General features: G+C 39.4%; 1 protein-coding gene across 2 annotated transcripts; it reads left to right on the top strand.

Annotated features, from left to right (window-relative positions):
• Positions 1–5,446: 5,446 nt before the first annotated feature.
• Positions 5,447–14,389, top strand: LOC130906142 (ATP-sensitive inward rectifier potassium channel 1-like). Of its 2 annotated transcripts, none has more exons than XM_057820119.1 (2): positions 5,447–5,491; positions 8,181–14,389. In XM_057820119.1, the coding sequence occupies exon 2, from the start codon at positions 8,188–8,190 to the stop codon at positions 9,328–9,330; it is 1,143 nt and encodes a 380-aa protein (XP_057676102.1). In that variant the 5' UTR covers positions 5,447–5,491; positions 8,181–8,187; the 3' UTR covers positions 9,331–14,389. The 2 variants fall into 2 exon arrangements, with proteins under 2 accessions (XP_057676102.1, XP_057676103.1); XM_057820120.1 differs by lacking the exon at positions 5,447–5,491 and adding an exon at positions 5,730–5,854.
• The last annotated feature ends 552 nt before the right edge of the window (positions 14,390–14,941 follow it).

Raw genomic sequence — 14,941 nt, 5'->3', positions numbered from 1 at the left:
ACTTTGACCCCACCAAAGTTCCTCAGCCCGGAAAAAAATATGCCCGCCCACTTGAAGCGATGGCATTTTTCTTTTGTTCAAAAAGGCACAAAAATGGAAACATTCAACATATTTAAAAATATTATTAAAACAGTCAATTAAAGCTGACATTCCGCCATATTTGCTGTTTTTAATGTTTAGTAGCACCGCTGCGCACGCCCAATGTGAGGTGTACGAGTGCTGACGTTATCGGCGCGGTGTCGTGCCGCGGCAGCCTTTGATATGCATGCGGAGATAGCCCCCCTCAATCCCCCGCAATCGAATTCTTCCACTTTGGAGGCAGGATTCAGAATTTTTCGTCTTCGCCTTCCGTCTTCGCCAACACCATATGCACGCGATGCAACTCCGTAACACAGTCATTGCGTCTTCGTGTCGCACAGTCACCATGTAAACTGCCCCTCAACTTCCTCTTCACAATGTCCCACAGATTCTTTATGGGGTTCAGGTCAGGAGAGTTGGCAGGCCAATTGAGATCAGTAATGCCATGGTCAGTAAACCATTTACCACTTGTTTTGGCACTGTGAGCAGGTGCCAGGTTGTGCTGAAAAATGAAATCTTCATCTCCATAAAGCTTTTCAGTAGATGGAAGCATGAAGTGCTCCAAAATCTCCCGATAGCTAGCTGTATTGACCCTGCCCTTGATAAAACACAGTAGACCAACACCAGCAGCTGACATGGCAAAAGTAGCTTGACCTAGGGAATGCGGCACCTGTAGCCCATTTCCAGCACACGCTTGTGCACGGTGGCTCTGGAGGTTTCTACTCCAGACTCGGTCCACTGTTTCTGCAGGTCCCCCAAGGTCAGGATTCGGCCCTTCTCCACAATCTTTCTCAGGGTGCGGTCACCTCTTCTGGTTGTGAAGAGTTTCCTGCCATACTTTTTCCTTCCCACAGACTTCCCACTGAGGTGCCTCGATACAGCACTCTGGGAACAGCCTATTCGCTCAAAAATTTCTTTCTGTGTCTTAGCCTCTTGCTTGAGGGTGTCATTGATGGCCTTCTGGACAGCAGTCAGGTCGGCAGTCCTGCCCATGATTGCGGTTTTGAGTAATGAACCAGGCTGCGAGTTTTTAAAAGCCCCAGGAATCTTTCGCAGGGGTTTTGAGTTAATTCGTTGATTCAGATAATTAGGCTAGTACTTTCTATAGAGTGCCTTTTCATGATATGCTAATTTTTTGAGATAGGGATTTTTGTTTTTTCTTGACTTTTTTGCCAAAATCATCAATATTAAAACAATTAAAGGCTTGAACTACTTCAGCTGTTATCTTGTTGTGCAACGAATCTAAAATATACGAAAGTCTAATGTTTATCAGTACATTACAGAAAATAATGAACTTTATTACATTATGCAAATTTTTTGAGAAGGATTAGTGGATGGGTGGATGGATGGACGGACGATCTTATAAAATGTAATTTTTAGATGAACTGAATTAGCACAATCAGAGACTTCATAATATATTGACGAGTCACTTTCCCCAGACCCTGCACCACGCCTTCGGGTAGGGGGCCTGCCCACACCCAGCATTAGTTAAGGCTGAGTTACGCTTCACAGTCGGTCGCAGTTATTCTCAAACACACGCAGTGATCCAACGCCGGATTTAGGTTGAAAAGTACAAAAGCTGTACCGCATACAAACAGGCAGGATTGTCTCAGGAGTGATTTGTTCGAGGATTCAAGGTAATGGTTATATTTTTCGTAAAATGCATGAATTTTGAAACGTGACAAAAAAATCGATAGGAGAAATTAGCCACTACGGCATTGGCGTCGTACTTCGCAATATTTACGTCAAATAAATGGTAACTGCTCGTTTTTTTGCTTTTAACCAAGAATCGAGATTGTTTTACGTTCATATCTATAAAAGATTCTGGGATTTACGCATTTATTCTAGGGCTGTCAAACTTTTTAAATTAAGATTTTCAATCGAGTTTATCACAGTTTAAAAATTAATTAATCGTAATTAATCGCAATTCAAACCAACTCTAAAATATGCCATATTTTTCTGTAAGTTATTGTTGAAATGGAAAGATAAGACACAAGATGGACATAAACATTCTACATACTTTACATAAGTACTGAATTTGTTTATTATGACAATAAATCCACAAGATGGCATTAACATTATTAACATTCTTTCTGTTAAACGGATCCACGCTCCTCGAAGAAAGACTTGTAGTTGTTTGTAGTTTGTTCTATGTAGTTCTTAAAGGATAAGTTTTAGTACAAGTTATAGTCATTTTATATTAAAACTTAATTTTTTCGTTTTAATAAAATTTGTAAACTTTTCAATCAAATAATAAACTAGTAGCTCGCCATTGTTGACCTCATTGAGCAGTGACGTCACAGCCGTTCTTCCACAGTGTCTTTAACTACGTAAAATAGTGATTGATATACACCACAAGGTGGCAATGGCGACTTTTAAATTACTTTAAGAAATCAAGCCAAGGGAAAGTCTGAGTAAGTTTTATGTTTATTTTGCATAGCTATTTTGATTGGGAATGCCAGTTCTCTTTGCATTGAGGGCTTTTCTTTTTGTGAACATTATTTTTTTGAGAGATAGGAATATTATTTTTGTTGTTTTTTCACTAAATGATACTGTAGCGACTTAACTGTTCTGACCAATTGCATGATGGGAAGTTGGGCAACCATGAATGTCAGTGATGGCTGCAAATGGTATACAGTATGTTCTGCGTTGTGTTCAACTAAGCGTGTTCGGAAAAAGATCAGCTCCTGTGAGAGATAGGAATATTATTTTTGTTGTACCTTCACTAAATGATACGTAGCAACTTAACTGTTCTGACCAATTGCATGATGGGAAGTTGGGCAACCATGACTGTCAGTGATGGCTGCAAATGGGATACAGTATGTTCTGCGTTGTGTTCAACTAAGCGTGTTCGGAAAAAGATCATCTCCTGTGAGAGATAGGAATATTATTTTTGTTGTACCTTCACTAAATGATACTTAGCAACTTAACTGTTCCGCCCAAATGCATGATGGGAAGTTGGGCAACCATGACTGTCAGTGGTAGCTGCAAATGGTTTACAGTATGTTCTGCATTGTGTTCAGTTAAGCGTGTTTAAAAAAAAAGACAGTCTTCTATCATTCTTCCCCACGAGTTGCCAAAACATAAGCCAATAAAAGGCGCGGAACAATGAATGCCTGTGTACGCCTGTGTCCACTCGCATGTCTCTGCCTTATCGCTCTCAATGTGCTAAAACGACGTCTTTGTAAACTGTTTGAGGCAAAGCATGAACGGGTCATTCCGTGCATACGTTAATTACGTCAAATATTTTAACGTGATTAATTAACAAAATTAATTACTGCCCCTTAACGCGATAAATTTGACAGCCCTAATTTATTCACAAGAATTTTCAACGTAAAAAGCTCCCTGTAAAAGGAGCTGCTCCACATGTTCATTGTACAACTGTATAATGTCGATAAAGGGCTATTCTATTGTATAATAAGTTGTAATTCGATATAGAATTTATTAATAATCTATTAATGTATTATTATTATATTATTATTGTATTATTATAATTGATTCAGCTTGTTTTCCTCTAGTATAAAGTTTCTAATGTGAAAATTGAGTGATTTATTAGCTGTTGAAAAAATTTAACCCTCTCTTGCTAAATGTATCACATTTGATACACTCAGAATTTCATGATTTTGAGACTAATTCAGAATTTTGAAATTTCTTTTCTAAAAAAAAAAAAAAACAATGGATACAAGTCACCTCATGCATCTGCAGGTTCCACGAGGAAAAAAAAACAGGATTTAGCAAGGGTTATAGATATTAGAGCGCTTATTACACATTTTTTCTTTCTTTTTTACAAATTTGAAAAAAAGGTTTCATTAAGACCTTATTTTTCAAATTTTGTGATTCTCTGACAATTGCTTCATATTGCAGGCATTAAAGGGTTAAGTTGCTATTTAGAGCAAAACCTTAATTGATATGTTAAATATTGCTATTGATGCTGAAAATACAGGTGATTATCTCTGCATTTGGTGATTTTTTTGTGCATCTACTGTAATATTTTATTTTTATAGCCATTTAAAGTTTTGTTATATAAAAAAAATAATAATTATAATCGGGATTTTATTGGGGAACGACTTTTGATTTTTTTTATGCTGCTGCTCATGGAGACTCATATATGCCTAAGGTAGGTGCCTGTTTTGGTTTTAGGTCGGTAGCAGCTTTGGTTTTGAAAATATTTGAATTTCAAGTTTTTGTTTTTAAATATGCCCCCTATGAATCGGTCCCGCACTCTGTGTCCCGTCAATATATTATGAAGTCTATGGCACAATGTTCATCATGTTTTTGCTCTGTAAAAGATAGAAAAGGCGTGAGAGCCATAATTATCCATACAATTTATCCTAACGGGTGTGATGAACGGCAAGCAGTTTATGTGGATCTCAATCACAGACTCAGAGACCAAAAACAGCTAATAGGTTTGTATTTGATAAAAAAGTTCAAACAAACAAAGTCAGCATGGAAAATAGTTCGCGAATTTAACAAAGTTCAATAGAAATAGAGCACGATATATCAAAATGATCAAAGTAGGATACAACCACAGGAAACATTAGAGAGCACGAAGATGAGGGCACACACGTGCATCCTTAAATACAGTGTGCTCCTTAATGTGTCATAAAGAACAACTGAGAACACAAACATCTCACAAAGAATGACTGAGAACAAAAACATGACATCACATGACAACGAGGATTGCAGGGGTGCTGGAGCCTATTCCAGTTCACTATATAGGGTGGAGGTGGGTTACTGTCAAAGGAATTACTTCTCAACATATGTTTCTCAGATGTTGATATAGACCTAAACCTTTATTATTGTAAAAGTGTTATCTAAAATTCATAATTCAGAGCACAGCTGTCTACTACCTGAGGTGAGGAAGGTCAGGCAGGTGCTCTAAAGGGTAAAGGTTTTCTTCAAAAGGTACAATGTATCATTTAATTGGAAAAAGCGCAGCCTGGCCTCCCATGCTTCATGATATGACGTATTTTGTCTTCTAATCATGGGACTACTGTTTTACCAGTTAACCCCGCCTTCCATTATAACAATCCTCTGAGCTCTGCCCACGTAAGAGCATCGTTGTACTCCGTATGTGATTGATATTCTCCTTATGATCATAAGTAAACTTATATAGGACTTCTGGAGTGACAGCCTTTTTCATCTAAAAACAAAGGGAGAACGGATTTTCTCCCCTGACAGTAACGCCTGTAACTACTATTATACTACTACTACTGCTATTATACAGTGGTGGTGGTGGGGGTGGGGCGCGACGCCCAACCTCCACCCTGTTGTCTGGTGTGCATCGAATGCGTCCAGTGTACACACTGCTGGCATGTGGCTGGGATTAGGACATTTCAGTGTGGATTAAAATCTTTGGCCACTTGCTGGAAGAAACGCAGTCGGAACAGCAGAACAGGCGCTCCGGACACAGGTATGCCCAAAAAAAGAAAAAAAGGCGAGAAAAAAACCCCTACATTTCTATATAGCTGATTTTAGCCAGTTGGGATTCTGACAACTAAAGTGAGGATTATGTATTATTAATTCTGACCTCAGATAGTTCCTCACATAAAAATAAACTCTTCATTGGTTTCTTTCTGTTAAAAAAACATTTTAATATTGACAAAAAACACTTTTTACCCGTTAAAAGTTGTTTTTTTGTGTGTGTGAGTTTTTTTGGGGGCTTAAAGTTCAGAACTTAAAGTGGATAAACTTCACGACTACATTTGGATTTATCTGCAGGTCCTACTTGTCCTCATTGAGTACAGGGACTAAGAGAGCTGGAATTACGGTTTAGGTAAATGAAAATGTCCATGTTTTTAACAATGATACAGAAATTACCTTTTGAAATAGGCTTCAATTGTCATCATCCCCCCCCCCCCCAAAAAATTATTTAATGCTCAAGGATCCATTTTCTTCACTTATGTTTGTGTGTAATACTGCATGTAACAGTGTTCAGTAAACTTTTGACAGGTTAAAAAGTGTCTCAAAGACATGACGTAACATCTGTAATAAGATGTTTTATTCCTAAAATATGCAGTTTTGCAGTATATGCAGTCATGTGCAGTGTCCAAAACTGATGCTTTTTTTTTCCTGTCAAGTTTTAAAAACTGTGATCACTAGGGTTGTTCCAATCATGTTTTTTTGCTCCCGATCCGATCCCGATCATTTTAGTTTGAGTATCTGCCGACCCCGATATTTCCCGATCCGATTGCTTTTTTTTGCTCCCGATTCAATTCCAATCTTTCCCGATAATTTTTCCCGATCATAAACATTTTGGCAATGCATTAAGAAAAAAATGAATAAAACTCGGACGAATATATACATTCAACATACAGTACATAAGTACTGTATTTGTTTATTATGACAAATCCTCAAGATGGCATTTACATTATTACATTACATTACATACTTTGTGACTTTGTATATTGTGACTAAATATTGCCATCTAGTGTATTTGTTGAGCTTTCAGTAAATGATACTATGGCCATCCCAAATGCATGATGGGAAGTGGAACCATGACTGTGCGTAGTGCTATCAATTGATATATCTTCTCTGCGTTGGGAAGTAACATAAGGTGTTAAGACAAAGATCAATTGCCACCTTGCGTCCCCACATTGTTTCCCATGATATTACTAATCATAGGGAGAGGGATTGTGTCAAGTTCGAAAATATCAAAAATAGATCCCTAGGTAGACATTTGTAAAATTACCCAGAAATAAGGCGAAGACACTCAGTTTTCTTGGCCAAGGAGAGCAAAATAGTGACAAGTGACAGTCACCAAAATTGATCTAAAGAAAAAAATCCTCCTTGGTACATTTATTTAGGGGTTTGTGCGAATACAAAATGGGTGCCGCCCTGAGGGAGGGGGGAAGCCAGCTGGAGACATCCATGTGGTTTTGATTGGATATGTGTGTGCATGTAGGTGGAACTAAGTGAGTACACGTGTGTAAGCAAGGGCTCATGTAAACAGTCAAAATGACCCAGACACTTCAGTTATGCAACGCTGCGGCCATGGAAAATGTCCTCGGATGGAAAATTGTCCTCGAAGGTCTAGACGAAAGTCCAGACGCCAGGTGCTGAAGATGTCTCGGAAGGTCTAGCTACGCATGATGCGGCCATGAAGCAAAGCAGTTTGTCACCCCGACCCTCTTTTACTCTTTGTAACACTTAAGCATTATACTACAACCTGGTATAGCAAGCAATAATCATTTACTGGTTATATTAATAAGAAAAATATGGCAATATGTATTATTTATGGTACATATGAGCACAAGCAAATATTCAATCAATCAATCAAGCAAATACTTAATCAAACCTCGATATTTACCTCAACAGATTGCAAGGCTTTAGACAATTAAAAAAAAAAAGGCTCCAAAGGCTGCAAAAATTCACTCTACTCATTTTGCGCTGCCTTTTATCTCTCTATATAGGTAAAAAGGCGTCATTACAGATTGAGCGCGACAATGAGTGAGAGGGTTGTGCAGCACATGCATTAATTGCGTTAAATATTTTAACGTGACACATTTTCTAAAAGATTAATTGCCTCCATTATCGGGATAAATTTGATAACCCTACCTTAAGCTTAAACTAAAAGACTCTGAATGAGTGTAACATATTATGTTTGTAACGTTAAATACAATTAGAAAACGATTTAATTAAAATATATATATATTTTTTAAAAAGGCATGGCTGATATTTTTTTGCCGATTCCGATACTTTGAAAATGATGTGATCGGACCCGATCACGTCCATCTCTAGTGATCACCATTTTCTGGACTACTTACATCTGTCCTTGTTTAATTCAAATTTTAAAATTCGGACATACCATGAAATCGGCATAACCGCAATGTTTATTTAACACTAGATTTTTACAAACATGTGAATACTTATGTAATAACATAGTAATTTGGTAAGATGTAGAAAAAAAAAACGACATTAAAGAGAAAAACTGTGATCAGTTTTGGATTCCACAGCTGACAACCTATAGACGCACATTTTCTAAACTGTCAATTTGAAATAATTTCCATCTTGACAGGATATTAACCAACTTACTGTCTATAACTATGATTGAAGTGACATTTCTGTCATGTACAAACTATCTCAGCTTTACCATTCGGTAGTTCCAGGATGTTCCGGCTATTCCAAGGCGCCTTGCAGCCAAAGGGTCAACCAGGTCGTGAAAGCCGCCTGGTGACCAAAGACGGGCGCTGCAACATCAAGTTTGGCAAAGTGGAGCCAGGCAACCACCTGGCCTACCTGGTGGACGTGTGGACCACCTTTGTGGAGGTGCGCTGGCGCTTTGTGATTCTCCTGTTTGTGACATCCTTCACGGGGAGCTGGTTCTTCTTCAGCCTGGTGTGGTACTGGATCGCCCGCAGCAACGGCGACATGGCGCCCTCGCACAACCGCACCGACGGCCACGTTATGTGCATCACCAACGTCAACAGCCTGACCACGGCTTTCCTCTATTCGCTGGAGACTCAGACCACCATCGGCTATGGCGGTCGGGCCCCCACCGGCCAGTGCGGCGGTACGGTGGCCGTCATCATCCTCCAGTCCATGGCGGGCCTAGTCCTCAACAGCTTCATGTGTGGCATCATCCTGGCCAAGATCTCCCTGCCTAAGCGACGGGCCAAGACGGTGAGCTTCAGTGACACGGCCGTCATCTGCCTCAAAAACTGCAAACTCTGCCTCTTGATCCGTGTGGCCAACCTCCGTAAGACGCTCCTGATCGGGAGCCAGATCTACGGGAAGCTCCTTAAGACTACCACCACCTCAGACGGTGAGACCCTCATCATGGACCAGCTGGATATCCACTTCACTGTGGACGCCGGCAAGGACAACCTCTTCTTCGTTTGCCCCCTGACACTCTACCACGTCATCGACCGGGCCAGTCCTTTCTACGACATCACTGTCGACACACTGCCCAGACAGGACTTTGAGTTGGTGGTCTTCCTGGATGGCACGGCCGAATCCACCAGCTCCTCTTGCCAAGTGCGAACCTCCTACCTCCCTCAGGAGATCCAGTGGGGGCACAACTTCCTGCCCATTATCTCACGAACCAAGACGGGCAAATACTCGGTAGATTTCTCCAACTTTTCCAAGAGTGTACGGGTGGCCACGCCGCACTGCACCCAGTGCTTTGAAAGCAACGCAGAAGCCTGGCCCCACAAGACAGACATTCATAAGGTCCAGCAAAAGATCGGCATCCACAATTTAGGTTTCCACGTCATTGACATTCCTGAAATCACAGACATCACCAAGATGTGATCCGAGACCTTTCTGAGCTCGTTGAAGTCCGAAATGTTTCGGTCTGGTTACCATTTGTTCGGATCTACAGTGAAGAAAATAAGTATGTGAACACCCTGCTATTTTGCAATTTCTCCCACTTAGAAATCATGGAGGGATCTGAAATTTTCATCGTAGGTGCATGTCGATGTGAGTGAGATCATCTTAAAAGAAAAATCCAGAAATCACAATGTATGATTTTTTAACGATTTATTTGTGTGATACAGCTGCAAATAAGTATTTGAACACCTCGGAAAACGAATTTTAATATTTGGTAAAGTAACTTTTGTTTGCAATTACGGAGGTCAAACATTTCCTGTAGTTTTTTTCACCAGGTTTGCACGCACTGCAGGAGGGATCTTGGCCCACCCATCAGTCAGGTTTCTGGGCCGTCGCTGAGAAACATGAAGTTTGAGCTCCCACTGAAGGGTTTTTATTGGGTTTAGGTCTGCAAATCGGCTAGGCCATGCTAGAAACTTGTTATTCTTACGGAGACACTCGTTGGTTTTCCTGGCCGTTTGCTTCGGGTCATTGTCGTTTTGGAAGACACAGGCACAACCCATCTTCAATGCTCTGACTTAAGGAAGGAGGTTGTTCTCTCAAAATCTCACAATACAGGACCCCAGTCATCCTCTCTTTAATATAATGCACCCGTCCTCTCCCATTTGCAGAAAAACACCCCCAGAGCATGATGCTGCAACCTCCATGCTTCACAGTAGGGATGGTGTTCTTGAGATAGTACTCATCATTCTTCTTCCTCCAAACACGTTAGTGGAATTATGACCAAAATGTTCTATTTTACTCTCATCTGACCACAAAGAGGCCAAGATGGGCCTTGATATTTACTGGTTTAAGCAGGGGAACCTTCTGTGATTTCAAACCATGACGTGTACCAACAGTATCCTTGGAAACTAGTCTCAGCTCTTTTCAGGTCATTGACCAACTCCTGTCGTTTAGTTATGGGCTGATTCCTCAACTTTCTTAGGATCATTGAGACTTCACGAGGTGATATCTTACAAGGGGCTCCACTCCGATTGAGATTGAACGTCATGTTCATGTGCCATCATTTTTTAATGATTGCTCCAACAGAGGACTTTTTTTTCACCAAGCTGCTTGACAATTGTCCCGTAGCCCTTTCCAGCTTTGCGGAGGTGAACAATTTTGTCTCTAGTGACAGCTCTTTGGTCTGGAACATGTTACAAGTTTGAGTCTTATTGATTGTATGGGGTGGACAGGTGTCTTTATGCTGCTATCGACCTCAAACAAGTGCATCTGATTCAGGCTAATACATGGAGCCGAGGTGGACTTTTAATAGGCGGGCTGGCTAAGAGGTCTTTCAGGGTCAGAATTCTAGCTGATAGACAGGTGTCCAAATACCTTTTTGCAGCTGTATCACACAAATAAATTGTTAAAAAATCATGCGTTGTGATTTCTGGATTTTTCTTTTAAGATTCTCTCTCACAGTGGATATGAACCTACAATCAACATTTCAGACTCCTCCATGATTTCTAAGAGGGAGAACTTGCAAAATAGCAGGGTGTTAAAATACTTATTTTCTTCACTGTAGAACCAGGATGAGGGTTACCTTTAGTGTACTGAGAGAAGTTGAAAATGAAAACAGAATCAGAACAAAGGCACGCAAGATCTTCTGTGAGATCTTTGGTCAAGTTCCGAATTGGGTAACTTGATTAAATTTCACAATGATTTATCAGGGTTTAGAAACCGATCCAAGGCCTATCTGTAGTTTGATGGAGCGATACGATTTCATAAAAACACTTGATCAAAACATCTTAACTTTGATATCAAATGTTGCCAGCGTGACTTTAGAACGGTTGATTTCCCAAACTCTAGTTGGTGAGATCTTCAAGTGTCTGACTGAAGGTTGTGACTGAACTGTGAAGGACGTTGAAAGCACATTGCCATGAAAAGGGGCATTAACAGTGAATGGCACAGCGGGTACCTCTTGAGAAGATTAACGTCTGAGACTGTTTTAATGAAAAACTGCTCTGTGGGTGAAGAAAAAAAAAATTATAACACAAGCACAGGACTTTTAGCACGTTCTCATTAGTGCCATGAATTCGTAGTGACAGACGTGCCCTTACGCTTGCGTGATAGCTGCTAAATGATCGTTTGTCAGTTGTACTGTATGTAGCTCGAAGTTACGCAATAAATTTTATTTTTATGATAAAATTTTGATTTAAAAAAAAAAAAACAATTTCTTTGAAATTATTGCATATGCCAATGCAGATTAGTGGTCAGTAGAGGGGAGTAAAGAACCAGTCCCACACAAGGCCGCAATATAAAGTAAAGTTGATGCTTTTGTAATTCAAGGGCGTAGGTTTGGTCTCAACGTTGGTAGGGACGATATAACAGCATAACCTATATGACCACTTTTTGCTGGGGACGGGACATTAATAAGACCAAACAGATTGGGTGAACAGGGGTCAGGGCTACATTTCTCATGAATATGAACCTAATTAATTGATAGGCTAAATTATCAATGCAAAAATAAATCTGTATTGACTTATACTCAGGAGTGAAAGTGGTTAGAATTTCTTGCCGGAACTCCCCGATGTGAAGGTCGCCACGGAGCCAGAAATTTTATTTATTGATTGATTTTGGGGGGTAGGGGCGTGTCAAAAAACTACTGAAATACAAAGAAAACTCCTTTTGGTCAATTATTTCTGGAACACATTAAAAAAACTGATTTTCATTCAAAATTGTATTTTTTCAATGGTTTGCAAAATAAAAGTTAACAAAAACAGCTCCAACCTCCATCTCCTAATTTTTATTTTCCCTCATTTCCTCACATACTAAATGCCAAATCTCAATTTTAACTACTTAAGATCATAGGAGGTACAGTATATTAAAATTGAATATAAACATTTACTATTACTTACTTTTTTTAAAAATAAAGATATAAGTACCATACATTCAGAAAAATAAGTACAAATGACTTATACAGAATGAAATGGAATATATTTTGAAGATCGCGCAAACATTGACTTTTTTAAATTAAAAGGAAATGAATAAGTAGCCTAACATAAATGAACAAATATAAGTCCAAACTGCACATTGACACCTAAGATGTTCTGAAGCTCCCCATCAGAGCAAATAAAATTAAATATGATAAATAAGCCACCTTAACTCTTTCCTTGCCCTTAAAGGGTATTAAAACACTAAGGGGCTGTGAGATATCAATAGAACCGTTATGTGGCAAGATAACACATATTAATAAAGTTAACAAAAAAATTAATCGCATTCATGAGCAATTATCGAAAATAGATCGAAAATCACAAACATTTCCGAAAGTATTCCGGAAACAGCCGAATGGGGCAGAGACGTCATAACAAGGAAACAAAAGGTAGAGGCAGGTGCCATCGTCGTTTATCGATGAGAGAGTTGCGTTCGTGTTTTATCAAAAAAATCGCTAAAATGGTTCAAACCTGTCATGCTATGTGGTTTACAAATAGCCATTTGTCGCAATGTAGTACCCATGAGTTCCCGAACGCGAGAAAAAGAGCTGGACAACGCAGACAATGAGTAAAGTTTGTCAGTGCTAAGAGGGCTAATTTTGCAGACCCAGCCTCCGGCACGGTTTTGTGTGGTGCGCATTTTACACCTGAAAGCTATACGAACTATGGACAAATGAAATCAGGTTTTGCTAAGAAATTGCTGCTGAAAGCAGATGCGGTGCCCACCTACACGCGCAGCCATCTAAATGTCCCGAGATATCAAGAAAGAGGACGATGACTGGTTCTGATGAGACCACCCCACATCAGGCAAAGCAAAAGAGGGAAATGGCCAGAGTGAGTACTCTTTTATAATAAAAAACATATCACGCATTGGATATAGGTCTGGACACGTATAAATTATCGCTCGTAAAATATATAGAACAAATCCTCTAATCCCATTCATATTTGTGTCGGCTGGCAGAGCGATGATAGCACAATAAATGATAATTATTCTATACATTACTTTGCGGTCGCGGTGTATCAGCTTCACAAAAAGAAATGCAAAACAAACCATTCGGTGTTTCTTTTGCCGCCAGTGTTTCATCAGTGTGATTGCTCCCCTCAGTGATCGTTTCATTGGGCTGCATTGGCTTTCGTTTGGGCTCAAACTGATAACCTAAAACACCACAGAAAGGTCCATATCTCTCCTCGTCATCATTAGAAGAATGTTCGTTACGTCGGATTCGTCGCTGCAACTAGAAACAAAATTGTCGCCGTCATCGCCGCCATTCAGTACTAAGCACTGAGCCGGTTGTTTCCTTATAGTGACGTCACGCACACAATATGCTAGATTTCCGGCATCTCGGGGGCGGGTCGTTTTAGCTTGACAATAGACCTAATTTCTATCATTTTCTTGGTGTTGCGATGTAATTACACGAAGTGGCATGATATGAATTCAAAAGGCATGCGTTTATGGATAAATGATGGAATATTAGCATTTCCCCAGGTGTTGTCATACCCTTTAAAGATTTGATCCATTTTCTGTTGCATTGGCCTTTTTTTTTAATTACAAATTTTTTGGGGGGGCCTTTTCAGAAAACATGCACATTTGAACCAATCAGTGCTAACTATCTTTGGTGATCTTATGTCAGTATGTTAGCCAAATGAACGGATAAATGAGTCCAGGTGTTTTGATTTGCTGCGTGCATTAACGTGACTCTTCATCGTCAAACTCAGATAACTACAGCAGCTGGGGAAACCTCCATGCCATCCGTGGAATAAAATAAATAACAAATATCGGTGGAAACGGATTACGCTGCACAAGCAATTTATTATGCTTGTTGTTAAAACTTGTGTATGTAAATCTGATTGTTGTAGATTGTTTTCTTCTTGGAGATGAAATGCATGTGTAGCAGCTTTGTATTTTAAATTTTTTTTTTTTTTACATAGCGTTTTGACAGTTGCCGTCATATTTTCGGAATCAAAGCACCGTATACCGGAACGTTCTGGCCCTGAATCTTATACTGGAACTGCGTTCCAGCGCTAAATCTTATACTGGAACCGCGTTCCTGACCGTTCCCGCCCACTTTCACCCCTGTTTATACTTTAATGTGTATTGGTTCAGGTGATAAACAAAATAAATCTGTATTGACTTATACTTTAATGTGTATTGATTCAGGTGATAAACCGTTCGATTCAGACCTTTGTTTTGGAAAAACTACTAAAACATTTTGAAAAGTTCCAAAGTAAATGTCTGGATTTTATTAGCAAATTTATATTGCAATATTTTAACATAAATTCTATTAACACACACATGTTAATCATCTCGTAACTATCCAGGAATGCAAAAAATGAACATTTGTCTTAAGACCACTCGACATTGTGTGTCTAAATAAAGAAATTAAAAATAACAAAAAAAAAAAAATTGTAGTCAGGGATCAACAAAAAGTTTCATAAGTCTAATGAATGTTAACAGCTTCCTAATTGTATTTTGCAGGTTAGGAAATTCTCACAGTTTAATGTTAACTCCGTGGTCGGACTTTTAGTAGCAACATTAGTAGTGTGTTCCCCACCTCTACAACATTGATTTCTTTTTACATTACTTACAGTGGCTGCTACTGTTAGTGGTCAAAAAAAAA

This window comes from Corythoichthys intestinalis, chromosome 18 (genome assembly GCF_030265065.1).
Source record: "Corythoichthys intestinalis isolate RoL2023-P3 chromosome 18, ASM3026506v1, whole genome shotgun sequence".
In the NCBI taxonomy this organism is placed as follows: domain Eukaryota; kingdom Metazoa; phylum Chordata; class Actinopteri; order Syngnathiformes; family Syngnathidae; genus Corythoichthys; species Corythoichthys intestinalis.
Note: the sequence above shows the minus strand (reverse complement) of the source record. Positions and strands in the feature narration are given on the sequence as shown.